Source organism: Crocodylus siamensis, chromosome 1 (genome assembly GCF_052110815.1).
Source record: "Crocodylus siamensis isolate JL-2025a chromosome 1, ASM5211081v1, whole genome shotgun sequence".
In the NCBI taxonomy this organism is placed as follows: Eukaryota; Metazoa; Chordata; order Crocodylia; family Crocodylidae; genus Crocodylus; species Crocodylus siamensis.
Genome location: NC_143395.1, coordinates 150,686,843 through 150,706,048, shown reverse-complemented (window position 1 = coordinate 150,706,048; position 19,206 = coordinate 150,686,843). Strand labels below are relative to the sequence as shown.

General features: G+C 44.2%; 1 protein-coding gene across 6 annotated transcripts in view; it reads right to left on the bottom strand.

Annotated features, from left to right (window-relative positions):
- VIT (vitrin) overlaps positions 1 to 19,206 on the bottom strand; it is a 112,643-nt gene that overhangs the window by 39,318 nt on the left and 54,119 nt on the right. For 5 of the 6 annotated variants that reach the window (XM_090045316.1, XM_090045290.1, XM_090045308.1 and 2 more), the window contains exons 5-8: positions 16,237 to 16,370; positions 8,375 to 8,452; positions 3,644 to 3,724; positions 1,323 to 1,529 (exon numbers count right to left, since the gene is read on the bottom strand). In XM_090045316.1, the coding sequence (XP_089901442.1) occupies positions 1,323 to 1,529; positions 3,644 to 3,724; positions 8,375 to 8,452; positions 16,237 to 16,370 (500 nt within the window). The remainder of the gene's footprint in view (positions 1 to 1,322; positions 1,530 to 3,643; positions 3,725 to 8,374; positions 8,453 to 16,236; positions 16,371 to 19,206) is intronic. The other variant, XM_090045326.1, reaches the window with a different exon arrangement.

Here is a 19,206-nt window from a genome sequence, read left to right as displayed (position 1 = left end):
CTGGACTGTGGGTCTTTTTGCAGGCTGGATGACCCACCTCTAGATTCAGCCTGCAAAGCTTCTTGCTGTGCTTTTTGGAGCTGGCACCAGCAGCCAAGGAATTAACAGTGTTGCTGCTCAGTCCCGATCATAACAGCTGCTGGAGCTGTAGTATCCATTTGGCCAGCACCCAGGGGTGAAAAAAGACTGATTTTAATTGCCAATGGCAATTGAAAAAACCTAAATTTGGTAGCTACCTTTACTCCCTGGATGCTGGCTATGCTGACACTGCAGCTGCAGTGGGTTAATGAGTGTTAACTTCTTGGTTTCCGGCAACCGTGGTGAAAGTGACCCACCTCTGTGGGCTATGTTTGACACTCATGTATTAAGTTATAGAAACAATATACATGCCCTTTGAATGAGGGGGAAGGAAAGGATCAGGAAAAACATGGCAAGCAAGTTCATAATTAGAGAACTATGAATATTTTCCTTTATAAGAGTCCAAATAGGACTGAGGGAAAAGTAATTACAAAAATACAAGTTATTGTGTAATTAATCAAATAAGTGATTTTCCAATCTTTTTGTTGAATTATCAAGCTCAGCTCTAACAGCTAGCCAAAATATTCTGAGGAATTTCTGTTGAATAATATATATTTGAAAATTATAACATTTGGTGGACTTTCTTTTTACTTTTTGTATAATGTAATTGGAAGTAAGAATAAGTTGTATTTAAGAAATTTCCAGAAATAGCCCATTTTACGTAAGTGATTATATATCAACTTGTTGATGAACCAAGATGAAAGTAGTTACTTTTACCTGTTATTAGCCCACATATAAAACACAAGGCACTTCTACAGCGCATTAAGTTTAGTACCTCTAATATAAGGTACTAACTAAATGCAGAGTAGCTGGCACTACTGCTCTGTAGCAACAGTGCATGGCCTTTTTGTGATGCTTAATGAACAGTAGACTAATTCTACTGTGCATTAGCATGACTTTTGCCATGACATACTAATGTGCAGTAGAATTAATCTACTGAGCATTAAGCATCTTGTGTAGATGTGCCTACAGTCATACAGATGGTTAAGAAAAATATCTTCTCCAGGAGTTTTGTAACTTCTCAGAGGACAATATGAGCACTCTATCACACGAGTTTCATCTCAGCCTTTTGGCACAAAAATAAAATATTTTACCCAGTATTCATATTTCTATACTGAATTATTTAATAAATTGTGATGATCTTTTAAATAATGACCCAATAAAACATAGGACTTGTTCTTAAAATACTAGGAAGACTACAGGTTAACATGGCAAGAAAAAAGTTCTACATTTGTTCTACTTACCTATATCCCTGACCCGATGCACAGGAGGTCGTGGTTTGACAGCAGCAGTAGTAGTTGTTGTTCTGGTTGTCATGAGGGGTGCAGTTGGCTTTGGTGTTACATTGATGGGTTCTGTTGCTGTGGTAGTAGGTGCTGGTGTTGTGGTAGTAACTTGTGTAGTTAATGAAGGTATTGGAGTGGTCCGATAATCTTTGCGAAATGTTTCTCCTGTAAGTATTTCATAATGTGGTATGTGTAGCAATATGATACATGTGGCATACATAGAAACATCAAACTCAGTCCATTTGTTTCAAAAGGCAAATACATTTGCCCATTTGATTTATTTGGGCTCTCCCTCAACAAATAAGCATCATATCCATTAATGCCTTCACTGATATGTGGATATCCCACTTACATCTTGATGTGATGTGGTATTATACAATTCTCTGGAAAGCAGTGATCAAGAACTAATTTTCAGTTTTCATGACCTATTTTTTTCTCTTTCAATTTCTCCACTTTTGACAGGGAGACCTACAAACTTAATAGTTGCCTTAGAATCACAAAATTGCTGATATGGCCAATTGCAGATAATTTCTATTTCATGGCCATGCTCTCCCTGCAAAGTCTGGCAATTAGGGAATCCGTTTGAATGTAAATCATCTTGCTAGTGGTAATAAAAAATGATTATATGTGAATCATAGGCCAAAAATAAAAGGCATCAAACTACCACAGTACCACAATATTGTCAAGGGGTGGACAGCCTTTAGGAACAATGCTTCAGGTAATTATGGCAATGTCAGCACATCAACCACTGCTGTTTTGCTGAGGTGAGGTGGAGGATGGCACAATTTCATAAGTATCTGCATTATTCTAAAGTCGACTCATCTCAACCTGGTCATGCTTTCAAAAATTTGGACATTCACAGTTGCAACAGGAGAGGAAGTGGAGGTGGAATGAGACCAGTTTTAACTTGCTGGCTGTCAAAGGTACTTCCTCAATATCATTGTGAAATGATGTTTTTATAGCTGTGCTTATCATTTATTTCATCAGCTTTAAAAATAAACCCTGAACCCTGTCATTTCAATCCATCTACAAAAAATGCCACACAATCACATCTCACGTTCCTTCCACGCAGGTGTTCATTTCAACAAAATTCCATGTCCCCAGGGAGAGGCAGAGACATTTGGGGGATCAAAACAGCATTGTTTATCTTTAATTGGTTTATTCACGGCTATCTCTGCAGAACCTGCTGTTTTGTTGATGGTATGTTCTTATGGTGAAAAGCATAATCTATGACACTTTCTGATGGATTAATTGCTATCTGCTGCTGGCCAGTGAACAATTCCAATCTCAGGCAGTTTTACTAGGATAATACTGAAAGAGAGCTCTGAAGAAAAACCGGAACAGATTAGCTGAAAATTCAGTGTAATGGCTCCCTTTGAGCTGAACCTTGCCTTGCCAGAGGAATGTAGAGGGCGCAGTGGGCATGTCTACCAGCTACAATGCAGTGCTGTGTGGATAGATACCTGTGGTAGTTCAGGTACCAGACGCAGTACAGCTGCATTAGCACAGCACTTCATTGAGACTGAATGAGCTAGTCAAGTATCTCTACACAGCTCCTCCTTGTGCTGTATAGACATAGCCAGTAAGTCTTTCAATGTAATATTGTACCTCTGTGCTTCAGGGAAGGCATACTCTTGACATTTATCTACCCAGCTTGCAAGGATGAGAGAAATGCAGAGTTGATTGCCATTTTATAAACTCAAAATGTCCACAGAAGACTTGTACTGTGTGGAGAAACATGGCTCTCTCCCTTTACTCCAGGCCATGAGGGAGTGACAGAAAATACACCTGATCCTATAAGAGGGTATCAGTAATCATGGCTGTGTACTTAGCTCCAGAGCTTCTTATGGATATAATATCTGCCTCAGCCACAAAAACTCTGAGAGTTGTTGTATAGGCATGAACGCTCCTTGCCTGCCTCCCAGCTATGTAAGAAGTGTCTGAAAGCCACAACGTCAACCTTCAGATTTTGCTGTGCTTGCTGTCCTCAAAAGCTGTGGTGTTAGGATATCCTGGTATTTTTCCTCAAACTTGCATGCCCTTTGGTGTCTATGAGCTTATATGAGCAGCAGTAGTGCAGTCACTGGGAAAGTGAACCCAGAAGGGAAGCTCAGCAAAGGGTGGAGTATATGAGTACTATAGTGTTCAATCCAGTTTTGGTAACCAGCTGCAGGTTCTTTAGACTGAAAAGCTAGTCTGTCTAAGGAAAACTGAATCCACTTGTTCTGGAAAGTAGACCCACTCCCTCTCTAAATTTCACTGAGGTTCCCAGGGCATACCTGGTTCAGATGACTTTTCTGATGTCTTAGAGGTGTCAATAGTCTTAGTAGATTTTATATCTTGCTCTGACTTTCTAGATTCTGAAACACAATAGAGCACATTATGAGAATGTAGTTTTAGGAGAAAACCATCTCAAGCCTTTCTCTTTTTACAGAGCATTAGTCACCATGGTACCTAGCTACAAATAAGGTAATATCTGCAGTCTGTGCTGTGCTTTGGAAAAGTATATTGAGACTTGCATCCAGGAAGTAATATGCGGTTAAGTTATGCTGTCCTGTACTCAAAACTTGATTTCACTGGGACTTTTTGAACCAATTCAAAAAATACAGAGTTTGACTAACACTGCAAAACTCCAATGTTTAACTGAAAACTATGCACTCTGAGAAGGACCACAAAACACAGAGGAGTTTTCTGGTTCCTGATATGCAGTTATTAAACCCTGATCTTGTATGTCCTTGAATTTATAGATGGTTCTGTAGACCCTGGGACTATTCACAGGCTCAATGAAGTACTAGCAGGGTCCGGGTCTTGGAATACACCAGGAAATTAGGTAGGATTGGAATGCAGTATACCTGTTCCCAGTTGAAGTACAGCCATAACTTGTTAATGCCTGACAATAACAAATCACTTTGGGGCCACCTGCAGACTTCCATACTTAAGGCTAAATGAGAACCTGAGACTGTGGATTAGCAGAGCACTTAAGTATGTGCATAGCTTCCTTTGAGTAAAAGGATATTTGATAAAGCTAAGGTTTGGGCCTTTAGTTTTCATTCGGTTCTTAGCTTTTCCAATAGGACTGACCTATTATAGAATGTACTCCAGGGTTAATAACAGAGGTGTAATGACATGACTGGGTACCTGCCACACACATGGGCAGCAGCACCTTCCAGTGGCCATTGCACAACTAACCCAATTGTGCAGCCGTGCAATGCATCAGCTGCTTTAAGAGCACAAAAGATATCAGGCAGTATGGTTCTACTGAGACTGGTGCCGGAATCACAGCTCTGGCAGCCAGCCAGGTGTGCAAGACAGGTGTTTTCACTAGAAAGGACAAGGAGATACTCAAAGGACTCTCTCTAGCTATGTGGCTTAATTTTCCAGCTATGTAATGTGCTCATGTTGTAAATCAGATCTTTTCAGATAAGGAAGTCATAGCCTTCCATTACGAGATGGATCTTACACCCTTTACAGAGCTCTTGAGAACTCAATTGCAAGACTCAACTGTGACTACCAAAAGGGCACCATTTCACTGGTGACAAGGAAGTCTGCTTGGAAGACTGTTTCAGAAGGTTAGAGCTTTGGTTCCTGTGAAATAGGACTGGGAGAAACAAACTGGAAGACTCTTCAAACATTGTGTTAGGTAAAGCAATTATTATCAGTGTCTTTGGTGACTTGGGGCTTTCATCTTAGAAGCCTAGTACATCCATTGCAAGTCTTAAATTTTTAGTTCAAGCTGATTAATACAAGACCAGTGCCAATAAAATGTTTATCAATGATTTACTGATGGATGAGGTCATCTCTGGTATTTTGTACATATAAGTGACATTTGAATGACACTGCTGATTAACTGCATTTCTCTCTCCTGATAGATTGGGACACTAGTGGCATAAATTGCATTTTGAGTTACACTGTTCAGAGCCAATTGACACTGTAAAGCAGGGGCGGGCAATTTTTTCATGCGGAGGGATGCTTACTGAGTTTTGGCAAGCTGTTGAGGGCCTCATGAGTAGCCTTGCCCCTTGACAGGTGCCCTGCCCCCTGGTCGCCATGTTGTGACCAGAAGTCCCACTCTCTAATCCTGACCTTTGCCACTAGAAGTTCCTCCCCTTGCCCCCAGAAGTACTCCTTTCAGGAAGGGGTTTTGCTATCTTAGGACGAGAAAAATACCAAATTATGTTTTAAAAAGCAAACATCTACAATATTAATTAATTTGATTTCAAAAAAATATTTTTGTCTTGATTTACATATGTTTGTGTAGTGCACATAGAGGTGATAGCATAATAGCTTAAAATAAAGTCTTACTTTTGTATATTGAGGAGGTGTGTAGGTATAGGTTTATGGGGAGCTGTGGGTATGTGGGGTGTGAGGGGTGGATAGGTGTGGGGGATGTGGGTGTTTGTGTGGATATGTTGGGGGTGGGGTTTGTGGGGGACCTGCGTGTATGGCAGTGTGATGGGGGGTGTGGGTTCATATGTATGCTGGGGTAGGCGGGTGGGACTCGACCTATGAACACACACACACGCTCCATCCCTTATTCCCTCATTGCACACACATACACATGCACTCACACACACACACCCTCCCACTCCTGGCACTGGGGTATGGGTGAGGGCCCCATCCTCCTGCAGTCTGGCCATGCAGCTGGGAGCTACATGTTGCAGAAGTGGCTGGCAGGTGGGCAGGAAAGTAGTGAAAGTGGCAGCGGGGTGGGGAGTGGGAGTGAGCAGGTGTGCAGAGTGCAGAGACAGCTGGGCAGGAGCATGGGGCTATGCTGGTGTCCTAGGACCAGAGCTGACTGGGCCCAGAGCAAGGTGGCAGGAGCACGGGGCATGGGCTGGCAGGGGTCTATGAAGCCAGGCCAGGCTGCTCCAACAAGGAGAGGGGAGAGCCAGTTCAGCTCCAGAGCCCCTGTTGTCCTGGGCCCTGCTTTACTCTGGGCGCCACCAGCACTTACGCAGGCTCCATGCTCCTACCCAGCTATTACTGCACTCCACGCACCCGTTTGCTCCCATGCTCACCCCACCTCTTGCCTGTGGCAGCTTTCACCACTTCCCTGTCCACCCACCAGCTGCTTCTGTACCATGTGGCTCCCAGCTGCATGGTTGGACTGTGGGACTCAGCAGGAGACAGCCTGGCCCGGCCCAACCCCAAGGACTGAGATGATCCCCATAGCCCTCCCCTACTACCCTCCCCCCACTCTTACTTGAATTTCCCTACAGTGCAGGGATGCATGAATAGCCCCAGGGGCCCAGGCCAGAAGGCTCTGCTAGCAGAGGCTTCCAGATGTGGGTGGAGGTGGGGGGAGGGCTAGGGGGCAGGGCTGGGTCGGCCTGGTAGTTGGGTCCTGCTGGCTTCCCCTGGGTCCTACTGTTCCTGGCTCCTGTCATCTTTGACAGGCAGCCAGGAGAAGATGAATATTAATTTTCTAAATTTTCTAGGGGCCCCACAGGCCAGATAGAATGGCCTGGCAGGCCATATCCAGCCCATAGGGCAGATTTTGCCTACTCCTGCTGTAAAGTCTGACACTCCAACTGTAGTGGCAAATGGCCCAGTTGGCCAAGCTGACACACTGGGCATAGGAACGGAAGTAATGGGAGGATTACTTTTTTTTTTTTTTTACTTTTTCTAGGAGAAGCCAAAATGTTTAAGAGCATGGCCTCCCTTCTAGAAGTGTGGCTTGTGTTCATGCCTGTGATTTCTGTGTATCCATTCAAACTGCAGAAACAAGCCTGAATATTTATACCTGGACCTATTGCTAGAATCAGAGAAAAATTGGGCTCAGGATAGGATCATCCCTGACTAAGTAGTAGGGCCGTGCGAAGTTTCACTGGCTGTTTTGTTCTGAAACTGTTTCAACCAATTTCAAGGTTAAAACAGCAAAATCAAAATGAAAAAAAGGCTGTTGAAATAGCCTCAAAACAAAATGAGGCTGATTGAAACGTTTCAACCATAGGCTGGGCATGGGAAGTCCACCTGGCCTGACTTCCCACCTTCAGTGCAAGATACAGCAGGTGGATGGAGGCAGCCCAGTGGGGCTGCTTCCTGGTGCCCCACACTTGATTGCACCGGGGGCAGGAGGCAACCCAGCGGGCCTGCTTCCCTGGACCCTGTGCTTGATCACACTGGGGGTGGGAGGCAAGCCAGTGGGGCTGCTTCCCCGCCCCCCGTGCTTGATCGCACCGGGGGTAGGAGGCAACTCAGGGTCTGCCTCCCACCCCCGGTGCAATCAAGTGCAGGGCACTGAGAAGCAGCTCTGCTGGGCTGCCTCCCGCCCCGGTGCGATCAAGCATAGGGGTCAGAGAAACAGCCCCACTGGGTTGCCTCCTGCCCTGGTGCTATCAAGTGCAGGGAAGAGGGTAGCAGACCCACAGGGCTGCCTCCCGTTCCCTGCACTATCAAGTGCGGGGGTCAGGGAAGCAGTCCAGCTGGGTGATGTAGCACTGGGGATGGAAAGTCAGCCCAGCTGGTCTGACTCCTGGTCCCTAGCAAAACTTGAAACAGTGGTGAAACAGCCTTTCTGTTTCAATGGAATGAAATGGAACAGCTGTTTCGACTCGAAATGAAATTTGAGACGAAACTCTGTTCCGTTGAACTGTCAAAACTCAAGACAAAATGGAACAGTGCCATTTCGCACAGCCCTACTAAGTAGTTTCAGACATGTATTGATATAATCTGCTCTTAAAGGCTTCCTAGGATGGAGATTCCACAACCTCCCCAGGTAACCTGTTCCAGTGGTTTAATTTGCTGATTCAAATGTGCATGCAAGTGCACCACAAACTAAAATTACATGTTTTCAGTTATGCATTCTCAATAGATGTGTTTCATATATTTCAATGTAAATATATCATCCATATGCAGTAATTTGCAGCTGAGTAGAATACTTGCTTCAAGTTAATGCCAAGTGGTGATGCACCGTTCCAGACTCCAGAATATGAATTATACGATCAGCCAACATTATATGTATATAATGAACAAATATATGTGAGGGAATATCACTTCTAATTACTTGCCTGATTTAACAGTTGAGCTTTTTGAGGAAGAATATTCAAGAGTTGGTGGGTATGTCACACCTTTTCTTGGTTTGCCCTCTGAAAAAGAAGAGAATACATGTTATATATATATAAATGCACATACACACCTAATTCACAACAATATAGATTCAAAGCCTTGAAATGTAACATAGACAAATGGCATAAATAGCTACATTACTTTTAAAATAATACACACAGGAGAAGCTCTTGACCAAAGATTCCAAGTTTTCTGTTGGCAAAATTTCCAACAAACGTAAAAGTACAGAATCAGGCTCTTAAACCCACCCCTATTCACTTTTTCTGGCATCTCCTTCTTTCCGTTCCTGTATCTCAGAACTGTTTTGCTAAACACACCAAGGCCTAAATCAGGAAAGCAAGTAAAATATTAATTCAAGAAACAAAAAATGATAGAAATAATATTAGAAAGGTAAAGTTGGGAAGGACTTTAAGAAGGGGAAGACAAAGGAGGAGGGAGCCTTGGACCACTAAACCAAGCAGCACTTACAAGTACAGCCCAGCCTAGACCGACGAGCAGAACATATATACAGGTAAGCAACAGGGGCCAGGGCAATGCTGTGATTAAGGGGCCAGTGCACACATCCACAGGAGGCCTCAAATGCCTCTACACAAATGCTTGTAGTATGGGAAACAAGCAGGAAGAACTTACCCTCCTGTTAGCTGACACCAACCCAGACATAGTGGGGCTCACTGAAACGTGGCGGGACACAATGCATGACTGGGCAGTGAATATCAAGGGCTATAGCCTGTACAGAAGGGACAGGACAGGCAGGAAAGGTGGGGGTGTGGCGCTCCACATTAAGGAGGAATACACATCCTCACCAGGTAGCACAGAGTCAAAGGAGGGGCACACAGAAGTGCTCTGGGTTAGAATACAAGGCAGTTGAGGGGAAAGAGACTTAACGGTGGGGGTCTACTACAGACCTTCCAACCAAGGGGAAGAGCTAGACCAGGAATTCTTAAGTCAGTTCACAGAGGTAGTTAGGTCAAAGGATGTGGTCATCATGGGTGACCTGAACTTTCCAGACATCTGCTGGGAAGAGCAGTCAGCCAAGTCTGACCGCTCATGTAGGTTCCTAGCCCAAATGCAGGACCTCCTTCTAATCCAGGAGGTGCACAGCCCCACCAGGGAAGACGCCTTGTTGGACCTGGTGCTGGCCATGGGTGATGACCTGGTGAGGGGGCTGAGGGTGCTCGACCACCTGGGTGACAGCAATCATCGCCTGCTGGAATTCACCATCCAGCGCAAGGTGGTAAAGGTCTGCAGCAAGGCAGCAGCCCTAGATTTCAGAAGGGCGGACTTCAATGAGCTAAGGAGAATAGTCGGGGAAGCACTGAGGTCCCGGAGGGGAGGGAAGGGGAGCCAGGTGTCCAAGAACAGTGGTTGCTCCTTAAGGAGACAATCCTCCAAGCCCAAAGGGAGGTAATCCCAACATGGATCAAAGGGAACAGGAGGGCACAAAAACACCCATGGCTCACCAAAAGCATAGGGGAATGTCTCCTATCTAAAAGGGAGGCGCACACACAATGGAAGGGAGGGGCCATCACCAGGGAGGACTATACTGTGGTTGCTTGGGGATGCAGGGGGGCAGTCAGGAAGGCCAAGGCAGAGCTGGAACTGGGACAGGCTTCCCAGATCAAGGACAACAAGAAGTCCTTTTTTAAATACATAGGGGGCAAAAAGAAGGTACCGGGTAATGTGGGACCCCTGCAAGACACGCTAGGAAATTTGGTCATCACACCAGATAACAAAGCTAACATATTTAACAACTTCTTTGCCTTCATTTTCCTGAGCAGGGACCAGATCAGCCCTCCTGCTGGGCCCCCCTCAGGCCCTAGGGGAGGCGCACCTAGGCCAAGGGTCAGGGAGGATCTAGTCAGGGAACTTCTGGAGGGACTGGATGTATTTAAATCAGCTGGTCTGGATGATCTCCACCCCAGAGTGCTGAGGGAATTAGCTGAGGTCATTGCGGGACCCCTGGCACGGCTTTACGATCACTTGTGGTGCTCTGGTATGGTGCCAGAGGCCTGGAAGAGGGCCAATGTGGTTCCCATCTTCAAAAAAGGGGGGAAGGAGGACCCGGGGAACTATAGGCCAGTTAGTCTTACCTTGATCCTGGGCAAGCTTTTTGAGAGAATTATTCTGGCACATGTCCATGAGGGGCCAGCAGGGGAGATTATGCTTAGGGGCAACCAACATGGGTTCATTACAAGCAGGTCCTGTCAGACCAACCTGGTGGCCTTCTGCGACCAGGTCACCAAATCCTTAGATGCAGGGGTAGCAGTGCACATAGTCTTTCTGGACTTTTGGAAGGCCTTCGACACTGTCTCTCACCCTGTTCTCATTAAGAAACTAGGGGACTGTGGTGTCAACACCTACACAGTCAACTGGGTCGCCAACTGGCTGGAGGGCCGCAGCGAGAGAGTGGTGGTGGACAGGTCATTTTCGACCTGGAGGGATGTGGGCAGTGGGGTTTGGCAGGGCTCGGTCCTCGGGCCCGCACTGTTCAACATCTTCATCAGTGACTTGGACGAGGGGGTAAAAAGCAACCTGTTCAAATTTGCTGACGACACTAAGATGTGGGTGGATGTGGGCACATTAGAAGGATGGAATAGGCTACAATCGGACCTAGACAGGTTACAAGGGTGGGCGGACAAAAATAGGATGGGATTCAACACTGACAAGTGCAAGGTGGTGCACCTGGGGAGGAAGCACCAGCACCATACCTACAGGCTGGGGAACTCCCTTCTCGTCAGTGCAGAGGCAAAAAAGGATCTAGGAGTCATCACTGATGCCAAGATGAACATGGGCTGGCAGTGTGGGGACGTGGTCAGGAAGGTCACCTTGTCATGCATCCACAGATGCATCTCGAGCAGGTCCAAGGAGTTGATCCTCCCCCTCTATGCGGCACTGGTCAGGCCGCAGCTGGAGTACTGCATCCAGTTCTGGGCGCTGCACTTCAGGAGGGATGTGGACAATATGGAGAGGGTCCAGAGGAGGGCCATTCACATGATCAGGGGGCAGCAGGGCAGGCCCTATGAGGAGAGGCTACGGGACCTGAACCTGTTCAGCCTCCACAAGAGAAGGCTGAGGGGGAATCTAGTGGCCTGTTACAAACTAGTCAGAGGGGACCAGCAAGCACTGGGGGAGTCCCTGTTCCCCCGAGCACTACCAGGAGTGACCAGAAATAACGGTCACAAGCTGGCAGAGGGTAGATTCAGACTAGACATCAGGTGGCGCTACTTCACGGTCAGGGCAGCTAGGATCTGGAACCAACTTCCAAGAGAAGTGGTGCTGGCTCCTACCCTGGGGGTCTTTAAGACAAGGCTTGCCAATCACCTTGCTGGGGTCATTTGACCTCAGTACTCTTTCCTGCCCACGGCGGGGGTCGGACTTGATGATCTGCTCAGGTCCCTTCTGACCCTACTAACTATGAAACTATGTAGCCCCACCCTCTGCAGAAAGGCAGGATTGGTTACTCCAGATCACCCCAACATCTATTTTGAAAGATCTCCAGTAAAGGGAGATCCCACAGCCTTCCTAGGTAGCCTCTCAATGCCAAACTATTCTTATAATTATAAATGTTCTCTGATGTGGAATTCCTCTTTAACCAGAAGACATTCTTTTCTAACCTCAGGTTCATGATTTACTATTGCTGATGACAGTCATTTACAATAATGACACAGAATCCCATGCTTGGGTACTGAGACATACAGTAGCTATATTTGGATTGAACATGGGGGGGTCCTTCCTTTGAAAACAGGTATAGTTCGCAGTTATGCTATCTACCACAAACTTTTCTAGTGCAAAACCAGATGGCATTCCTATTGATGTGTGTGTGTGTGTGTGTGTATATATATATTTTGCTTTGCAAATTCTTCATAGCCAGTAGCTTTGATACCTTCATGTTTCTATTCCAGGCTAGATTCAGAAAAGTTGGGATAAAACTATACAGAGGTAAATTACATCTCCTTCTGCCAGTCAACCTCATTGTGCCATAGATGGGACTTGCCAGTGAAGACATTACTGCTCAAGCTTTCACTTATAAAGATGCTCTGAAAGAAGAAACTACAGAGGAAAGGCACTGAATCAATAAGTTCTAGCACCAAGGCCACAGCCTCAGATCAGATGGAGCCAACACTTTTTGAGTTGCTCTATGAGTCTATTCTCTCACACTGAAGTAGTGACATGTTTTTTTTTAACATGCGAAGGTCTCTACTGGCATTTCAGTTGAAATACTGAGGACTGAACCATGGGGCTCCAGACCAAAATGAATGAGAAGCTACAACTTATGCTGCATTTGGGGGTGGGGGTGGGGGTGGGTGATAACTGGTATCCTCTGTGGATGGGAAAAGGAGGGACTAGTCATACACTCAGCAGTAGCCTGGTTGAGTCTGAGCAAATCTGGCCTGCTTCATATAAGAAGGTTAACAACTGAGTTGGAAAAATACTGCCTTTGTTCCCCAGTTGCACCACCTTTGGCACCCCCGTGTCCTTTGTTTTATCTCCTTTAAAAGCCTGTTCTATTTTAACAGAGAAGATCAAGAGGTGAGGAAAGTAATTTGATAACATTTCACCCTCATTTCAAAACTAGGTCCAAGGCCTGCCCAGGTCTCAGTGCTGACCCACTGAACTAGCAGTCACAGAAACTGTTGCAATCACCAGCACACCATGGAGTGATTTAACTAGCATCATGTCCAGTTGCTTTCCTTTCCCAGCCCAGAAGCCTACTTACGCCTGGATTACTCGGGGGCAGTGTTTGGCATAAACTTGGAGGAAGGTTCAAACTCACACTGCTGATCCCATAGTAAGATATATCAGCCACTCTGCTGCTGCACCCTGACTCATGCAGGGTATATATATGTATGTATATGTGTGTGTGTGTGTGCATGTATAATACATATGTATGTACATGTATTAAATATGTGTGTATACACACATACGCACACATACACATGTATATATTATATAAATAACACATGATTATATATATATCTATATACATAACATGAACAAATATATATAAATATATAGAGGGCATATATAATGTATAACATACACGCATGTGCACACACACACATATAAAAATAACACATCTGCAAACACTCTATGTCCCAGGTGATAGCTAAAGGGAAGGGTGTCAGAAGGACACAGTGGGGTGCCTAACTCTGGGGCTGCCCGCTGCTGCCTACCTGCTGCTTTGCTTCACTCTGCTGACACTTCCTGGCAGTGGGTGCCTTGGAGCACAAGGCATTCTCAGAGTCAAGTTGTGTAGAGCAACAGTGGAGTTTGCTGCTGCCCTCCACTTTTCCCCATCAAATTCTGATTTCTTTGCTCTCTGGACAGGGGCTGGTGGCAAAAAAATAGGGTGACAGTTTTCCCTTGGCAGTAGTGAACTCCCCTGCTAGTTTAGAGAACTATGGCCACCTATATACATGCTTTGGGGGGGTGGGACATTTTAATTAGAGTGTTTTTTGGAGATCTGCTTTAATTAAAAAGTCTTATTGTCATGTGTACTAAACCTCCACAGGTTTAAAAATGGCTATGGGATGCATTATTTAAACTTCATTTGATCAGGTTTAGATAAAGCACCCCAGCAGCCATTTTAAAACCTGCAGGGGCTTATATACATGATGATGAGGGCATTCTGGAGCATTCTAATTCGAAGGCAGAGCAGACTCAATTAATCAAGTCTGCTCTGGCATGTTCTAATTAGAACACAAACCAGCATATATCTATATCTCCCTATGATTCCCAGAGTGCCTTACACTCCATGAGACTTCCTAGCTCTTTGCTGTGATCCTCTGCCAGCAATTGAGAAGGTAGGAGGAGGGCAGGGAGGAGGGGTGAGAGAAAACTGCCCAGGGTGCAGTTTTTCTATGCTATGCTTCTGTTTTCTACAGATGTGTATTCACCATTTTAAATATCACAAACTACTCATGAGAGTCTCCTGACTGAAAGCAAGCCACCAGCATGTTTTCAACGTACAATATCATACACATTTTGGTTTGCTGATAATGAAGTTGATTGACATACAGGTGACTCAGCTAAAACTCCCAAGCTGTTCTCAGAGGATGCCTTAGAAGGTTTTTATGTCTAGTCATTATTTTCTTGTAATTGGCTCTGTAACAAATGTTTCTTTGTAGAAAGTGGGGTCTGTGTGTATTCAACCACAGGCCAACAGGATGAAAAGTTGTGGATTCTCACTTTTTCATTACTTTAAATTCCTCAGAAACCAGTCATATTTTCAGAAGGCTTAGTGAAGACTCCCTTTCCTAAAATACGCCTTTTTTTGGTTTTATGTGAGCCACTTCATGGACTGTCCATGGTTTCATTGATGTTAAGGAGGCACCTCACAGTGTGTCAAAAGAAAGACATGCAGAACGAATGACATCATGCCTCAATATACCTAATCTTGCTCTACCTATTTGTGTTGCATGTATTTCCAGCTTTCTGCTGCACCATGTATCACATGGTGTTGGTACAAGGGTGGCTATATGCAGAATTAGAAGTTTTGTGACAGTGGGCACATCTACACGTACAGTTAATGTGACTGAATAAACTCCAGTGCAATTTGAGCTGAAGTAAACTAACCTGGATGTCACCATCTACACATGGATTTAAGCGCAGTAATTTACTTTGCCATCAGATAGTACTTGTCTAACGGTGGGATTATCTAACGGTGCAGTAAATTATTCTACACCAGCCTAATTGCCATGCACATGTAGATGATGACACTTTACTGTTCAGCAAATTAGTCTACTGTGAAGTAAAGCACACATGTAAATGCACCCACAAAAATTTGACTGGATAGTGGCTGAGCAGGAATTCATTGGGGGGGGGGTGGAAATCAATTTCCCACTTACGATTCAGAGTTAGGATGTGCTCTCATAAGAAGGCAATGCCAAACTTTTCAGCCATGACAGGAAATTTCCAAACCTCCAAAGTAAAACCCTTTAATAATGTGATCTTGCATGTGCTGGTAGACTGAGGCAAAAAGAACATCAGAAGCTCTCAAGCAACAGTGAAGTTTGATCATATTCCTAATCCTTATTTGCTATTCACAAATTGTTCACAAAAATATTCAGCCTATGTAATATGGGCTATTTTGATCTTTCCATAAGTCATGTCTGAACTACTCATAACAGTTATATTAGTTTTAAACAAGCAATGGAAATACAAGTCAAATGCAAAAGTTATGTACAGAGCAGTGTAAGTTAGATACACTAACAGCATAAATTAGTTACCCTAACTCAGATCTCCATTCACTAATTTTAGACTCTCTTAGGTCTACTTGGTAGATTACTCTACCAATGTGCAAGAAGGACTAATTTACCCTCTGAATTTACAAATATAAATTAGTGTAAGTGGTCGAATGCTGTACTTTATATGAAGAGGGAGAAAATCAAGACACTGAACTGTGTCCTAAATTGAAACTTAATGGAACTCCAGAAATTGGTTGCTTAACAGAAGTGGATCAGAACTCTAGTTAAGACATTTGGGATATACTGATATGGTCTGCTAAGGCAGGGTATTGCTTAATAAAAGTGGTCACTGGTGGTATTTCTCGCAATTCAGCTTAAGATTCTACTTTAAAATTCAAAATTACCAGCATATATTTTTCCATATGTCTTTGGGTTCAATAAAAAGCCTTGGTACCAGTGGCCCTAGCCAATAACTGTAGCAAAAGTCTTTTGTTATGGTTATGAAGAAACACTCTGTTTTCATGGTTAGCTGATATAAAGATGTTTGCTTCTGTTTTTACAGAGTCCACATCACTTAAAATCGTAACTGAATTAGCTCTTTTGCTTTTCAGCAGTACCTGAAACAATGAAGGACTCCCTCCAGCGTGGCAGGGACAAGGATCGAATTCCATTGGAAAAGCTCCCTTTATAACCAGAATGTCCAGCAACTTTTTGAACCAGGATTTTCCCTCCTGAGCTGTCAATTATACCACTACAAAGAAAGCAATATGAAATCAGAAAGGAACCACAGAAACTTAGAAACAAAACCATCCAAGAAATGTGGAACATTTTTAAATGACATACTGTCCTATAACAGTCTTCACTGAAATATGTGGAAGTTTGCTGCTGAGAAGCATTTGTAGTTCTTCAACAATGGAAAGCTCAGGTCGTTATAAAAGAGACCATCTATTTCAGACAGCTATGTTTCTGAGCCAGACCTGATGATGTGGCTGAAGGGGTAGTATTCTATCTATCTCCATCCATGCACATCCTAGGGAAAGCACTTGACTATTTTTATTTAAGTACCTGCACATCTGTAAGCAAAGGGGTGAATGCTATGCTGTATTATACTCTGCAGCTCCCTGCTGGCTTCAGTAAATGGGAAGGAAGCTACAGTAAGTTGAGGCTTCTCCTTTCACTGGTTGACTATTTTAACATATTCTTGTCAACATAAGAAAAATAAAAGGAAACTCACAAGTTGCATATACCATAGACAGACAACATCATTAGCAAATCCAAACACAAATGGGTCTTATAGAAAACAGAGACTTACTGTTCCAAAATATGTGTTTTTGCCTTTTTTGAGTTATAAGAGAAAATGACTTCACTATCAGTAGTTGAAGTTAGGCTTATCTTTTCTCTCTGGGATATTCTACACTCTGATATTCATGCACAATTCTCATTGTATTTAATGGTAATTGTATGCAAATACTTGAGGGAGTGATATGTTTTTTGTAAAGCCAAAGAGAGGTAGCTATCTGTGTTATGAAATAAGCTCCTGCTTACAAAAGCTTATATATCTCTGATTCAGTTAGTCTATAAGATGCAAATATACCCTGCCTTCTGCTTGACTTCAGACTAACTGAAACCTCTTTTCCTTTTGTGAACAGCAATTTACTTCCGAACTTATGAGCAGGTACAATTGCAGCCAGCAGATGGCAGCAGTACATATAGATATATATGTGTGTGTGTCTAGGCAGGTGTGAGTCAATACAAGATTGAGATAAGATATTCAATATCATTTTTTATCTACTCTCCCATTCAGTAAGAGACTCATACTTTCCCTGACCTTCCTTTTGTTGCTAAGACAGACAAAACTTTTGGGCTTGAGGCAATATCTTTATTAGACCAGTTAGATAGTAGCAAAACAATTTCTTTCCACGCAAGGTCTTCGGTCCAATCACTCTTCGTCAGGTAGAGGAGACTTCAAAGAAAAGTTCTCACGGGTAGAAAAGAAAATTCATCTTGTACAGGGGAGGTAAAGGATGGTGAGGTTCCCCCGGGTTTCAAAGTCCATTTGTGAAAAAGTTGCTCTGTGAATATTTATTTTGTTGGTAACATATTGTAGAAACCCTTCTTGTTACCCTCACATCTCTTGCTAGTTGCAACTTCAATTGCACTTTGGCCTTCCTGATTTCATCCCTGAGTGCTGGAGCAACACTCTTATACTCCTCCCTAGTTGTTTGTTCAATCTTGTAAGCTTCCTTTTTGTGTTTTAGCTCATTGAAGAGTTCCCTACTAACCTAAACTTGTCTTCTGTATTAACTTCCTTGCCCCTTCTTACCTAATTTAAAACCAATCTAATAGGTCAATTAAGCTGTTCATGCCATTTGGGGCTGTGATCTCATCAGATCACATCTGAAAAGATCTAAACCAAGCCAATATATGAATAGGAGAACTCAAAGCCTGGTAGTGGGGAGAAGGAAAAGAAGAAATCCTGAAAGATTAATTGAGTGATTCCTTTCCAAGTCAATACTGGACTTCTCTTTAATAGCATTAAAGTACATTTATAGGAAATTATTTTTCATGTAAGGCACAAAACCCTGAATCTTGAATATTCCTGGTTACTAAGGTATTGCCCCAAACAATGGGTGAAGCAACAGCTGCGCTTCTAAGTGGATATGGAGGTTGTAGGATAGTGCTGTGCCAGTGAACTAACTTACATTCCACTAATGAGCTGTTGGCGCTTCAGTGTAGCAGATACAACCTAACAGAGGTACTTGTTTCCCTTTCTGTACCTTTTTCTGTGGCATGAAGGCACATCACTCAGTACTTGTAATGGAGGCTGTCAGCGGATGCTCTTAGGGTATTTCCAGCTCAGGCGATCCTACTAAAGCACAGGCTCAACTCTGTTGTCAATCCCATGATACTATTGATATTGCTGTTATTACTTTTTTACTCTATCACTTATTGTGATATACATACATGTACGTAAAAATAATATTGCAACAACAAATAGTTATTTACTACACATATATGGGTGATCTGAAAAACTCTAAGCTCTTCTGTAAAGCTGATAAATACCCTCAAGAACAAATAACTTCAATGGACATTCGAGGTGCACAGCACTTTAAGTTTGATCTCATACATAAAGCAGTGGTGCTCAACCTCGTTTTCCAGTGGGCTGGATGGGCAGTGCCCAGTCTTTCCATGGGCTGGATCCAGCCAGTAGACTCAATTTGGCACCCAGGGCAGGCGCAGTGAGGCTGGGGGTGGGGGGCAGCCTGGCCCTGATCCAGCCATGCAAGGGAACACGGCTTAGCCCCGTGGGGGCAAGAGGGGGCATGGCCCAGCCCCAATCCAGTTCCATGGGGGCAGGGTCACAGCCTGACCCCACAGGGTGTAGCCCAGCCCCAACTTGGCCAGGTGGGAGGAAAAGGGGCATTGTGTGGCTCGGACCTGCCGGGGAAGGGGACAGGGTCACTGGCTGACCAGCTGTGCAGGAGGGTTGTGGCCCAGCCTCACCTGGGCTCCACAGAGAGAAGGGGGCAGCGCCTAGCCTCAATCTGGACATGTAGGGGGAGGGTCATGGTCCAACTCTAACCCAC